This window comes from Otolemur garnettii, unplaced genomic scaffold (genome assembly GCF_000181295.1).
Source record: "Otolemur garnettii isolate 467f Iridium unplaced genomic scaffold, OtoGar3 scaffold00104, whole genome shotgun sequence".
Classification (NCBI taxonomy): Eukaryota; Metazoa; Chordata; class Mammalia; order Primates; family Galagidae; genus Otolemur; species Otolemur garnettii.
The window spans coordinates 134,426-137,863 of record NW_003852499.1 but is presented as its reverse complement, the minus strand read 5'-3'; the positions used below and the strand labels follow the sequence as shown (position 1 = coordinate 137,863).

Genomic DNA, 3,438 nt, shown 5'->3' with positions numbered 1-3,438 from the left:
GAGATTGATGGACAGGCCCTTTTATTACTTAAAGAAGAACATCTTATGAGTGCCATGAACATCAAACTGGGCCCTGCCCTCAAGATCTGCGCCAAGATAAATGTCCTAAAGGAGACCTAAGGTGGCTTTCTTGCACAAAACAGCCTAAGGCAGACACTCTCCACTGTCCAGGTTATAACCTGGTACCAGCAGACTTTGCAGGGAAGAAAGAGCTGTTTCAATCATGTAACCTTCTATAGCGGGGATTACTGAGACCAGAAAGAGAAAAGAAAGAACTGGTTGCTGGTGCTACATGGTGGCAGCTTTGACATTTTCTCTGGGTTCTGTTTTGTTTTTAAAGTTCTTTATAATTCTCACCTACCTTAATCCAATCTCTATAAAAGAAGCAGTCTAGAGAACTAGGACTGCTCAGCCTTATCCTGGAGTGGAACTTAGCCAGGGTCTTAAGTTTTCCAAAAGAAGGAATTACATAGTATGGTAAGGCAAGGAAATGGGTGGAATGTAGGCTTGCCTCCCCAGTGGGAGAGGTAGGGTTTTCCTAGCTTGTGTGACACAAGTAGCAAAATCTGATACTTCCTCTTCCCTCTGGATTGTCCCACTGTAGCTGTGGCTCAGAGCTTTTTCTTTGTTGTCACTTACTCCCTTCGTATTGGATATTTTCTCCTGCATCCACGGCAGGATTCCCAGCCAGTGTAGAGATATGGTTGGTATCTTTCTGATTTGCTGCAGGGACTAAAGTGTTTGACTGGCACGTGTGGCTGTTATTCTTTTTGCATCCCCTGTTCCTTTTCAATTTAATGTCTTCTACCCTACTTTTCAGTTCTAACTCTACTCTGTCCTATAGCTTTATAAAACAGGAGTGTGTGGGCTGAGGTCAGGAGTATAAGTACCTGCCTCAGGCGCTATTCCTTATACAAAAAAATATTAAATATTTTTTCTTCTTCAGTAAAAGGATGAAAATTGGTCTCACTTGTCTCTTACGCCATTCCAGTATCTACCCTCTTTTTTCACAGAAATGACTAAACCAACAAATTTTGTTTTTTTTTTTAATCATTAAGTGTTTTTGTACAAAAGTGGTGTTCTTTTGTTTTCACTTTAAAACACCAGGATGTTGGGGGAGGTATGCAAGAAATAACAAAAAAGATGCTTTTATAACATTTTTCCTGTTAAGAAAAGAAGAAAAATCATTCCAATAGTAAAGTCTAAAGATGGAATAATTTCATTTTCTTCTCTAAAGGCTTATAAAAGGCCCCCTGTCTATTAATTCCATCCCTCTTTTGTGTCCAGTGGAGCCATGTTACTCTTCAGTGGCCCAGGGGTTCACTATTACAGAAAGATCAGCCCAGGTTTCTGGGCACATGGCCTAAACTGAAAGATGGAAGCATCAGAGGATTAAAACCTTTTTTCCCCGGAATTTTGGTCAGAAGATACTTCCCTGGGCCAGCAGAAGGGACAGGTGCAGTGGCATTCTACACCCAGAGCAGAGAACAGCAAAACTCTAGATGTCCCACGTCTGCTTCCATTCCCTTTCCAGAAGATTAAAAAAAAAAAAAAGCCAAAACCACATGCCAGCGAAGAAAGTGCAATGTATGTTTACAAATGCTGGTAGCAGGAAATGGGAATAAGAAAGCTTTGCTAGCTTTTATTACATACAAATGGGAGGAAAAAAAATCAAGAAGATGCCATCACCACAAAGTAAACAGACTTCTCTTTTCTGGACCTCCATTAGCAAAGGAAGTCAGTTCAACTTCTCTAATAAACTGGAGTAGGCATTTTGGCTGTATGTGGACTGTTAGCCACAAGCCCACAATGCAAGGCCCCAAGTCCAGCTATAAGTTACCCCAATGCCAACAAGTGATGTGATGGTATCTTATAATCCTTCAGTTGGGATAATTCACACTTTTCCCTTCCTAATCCCAGAGGTGGGAGAAGCAAGTCTAAAACATCTTCAGGCTCAAAACAAATGGGAGTACATGGATTATAACCAAGTAATCACTGCAAAGTAATTCCAAGCAGTAAGAAATTTACCAGATTCTCATGGAGACTACTGTAGGGTACAGAGTAACAACATGAAAGCATCAAACCTGTATAAATAATGCTTCTTTGCCTTTCTGTTTTAATTAAAGAAATCCAGTGTCTCAAAAACTTGTGAAAATGTGTTCAAAAAACAAAGGGCCAGGAAGCCTGCTGCACCCTTTTGCCCATTATACCTCTTTTACTCGTACCTTCTGATACCAAGAGTGCAATACCCTCTGTTTTCATAGGCCCTAGTATATCAGTCTCATAACTATACCTCTAGGGAGAAAAAAAAAGAAAATAGGGAACCAAGGGAAGGGCGTTCTACTAGTGAGAAAAGGATGCAAATCAAAAGCAAACTGGAAAGCAAGAGCAGTAGTAAGGGAGAGGTGAGAGGCCTGAGTACAGACTGCTTGAGAAATCTGGCTGAGTATGCTTTGGTTTGGGGGACAGAAGAAAAGGCTGGACATTTAAAGTGCAATCACATTGGTAATAAATGGTCATCCCTTTCTTCTGACTCCTCCCCCAACTGGTCATCCCCCACACCACGATAGGCTGCAGGCACACTTCGGGGTTTAGAACGGCACACAAAGTCACAACCATCCTGTAGGGAAAAAAAGCAAAGGAAGGTAATGATAATCTGGAATATCTAACTTGAGGGTAAGGCAAAGTGTATATATAATCCAGGAATGTGCAACAAGAATTAGAATTCTCCAGGATAATAAAGAGAAAATGTAAAAGATCCAAGGATTAGACTAAATTCAGTCTTGGGGAAATAGGAGAAAAAGTTTGTTCTAATTAGGTCTCACCTTCTCCCCATGCAGGCCCCTTAAGAGCTATCACTCAGGAGTAGAAATCATCAACAGTGCTGTTCTTCCAGCTATGTCACTTACTACTATAAGGACCAACTACCTTGGTTTGCCAAGACTTCTGTGGTTTTAGTACTCAACATCCTGTGTCCAAAGGCACCCCTCAGTCTGAGCAGGCCAGGCTATTTTGTCACCCCACCTTGTATGCAGGCTACATACTTAACCAGTTGCCTGATTACTTACTGCTACCAAGTTGCCAAGATCCTGCCAGAAGGCTAAGTGGGGAAATTGCTCCATTCCCTTGGCACCCACCACCAGTCGCTGGTATAGGAACCCCCCAATGATATAGACAGCTACCAGTGATGCAAACCTGTAGAGGAAGAAAGACAGCTATACTTAAGAACTGAGAAAACAATGAAAACTAGTTGTTTTTTAAGTTAAATTCCATGGAAAAAAAAAGGGTAGCGATGTTAAATGAAAAAGGTGGGGGGTAATGTTCTTACAAAACTATTTTTATAGGCCTGGGTGGCTCACAACTGTAATCCTAGCATTCTCAGAGGCCAAGGAGGGTGGCTCAAAAGCCAGATCCAATCTCCACTAAAAATAGAAAAAA

General features: G+C 41.3%; 2 protein-coding genes across 5 annotated transcripts in view; one reads left to right on the top strand and one right to left on the bottom strand.

Annotated features, from left to right (window-relative positions):
• PHC1 (polyhomeotic homolog 1) overlaps positions 1-960 on the top strand; it is a 22,879-nt gene extending 21,919 nt beyond the window's left edge. Inside the window, exon 14 of the mRNA XM_012809347.2 lies at positions 4-960. Coding sequence (XP_012664801.1) covers positions 4-120 — 117 coding nt within the window. The 3' untranslated portion in view covers positions 121-960. The remainder of the gene's footprint in view (positions 1-3) is intronic.
• Positions 961-1,037: 77 nt separating this feature from the next.
• M6PR (mannose-6-phosphate receptor, cation dependent) overlaps positions 1,038-3,438 on the bottom strand; it is a 12,486-nt gene continuing 10,085 nt past the window's right edge. For 3 of the 4 annotated variants that reach the window (XM_023517061.1, XM_023517060.1, XM_012809346.2), the window contains 2 exons: positions 3,069-3,195; positions 1,043-2,620 (listed from right to left, as the gene is read on the bottom strand). In XM_023517061.1, the coding sequence (XP_023372829.1) occupies positions 2,498-2,620; positions 3,069-3,195 (250 nt within the window). In that variant the 3' untranslated portion in view covers positions 1,043-2,497. Of the gene's footprint in view, positions 2,621-3,068; positions 3,196-3,438 lie in introns of all 4 variants that reach the window. The other variant, XM_023517062.1, reaches the window with a different exon arrangement.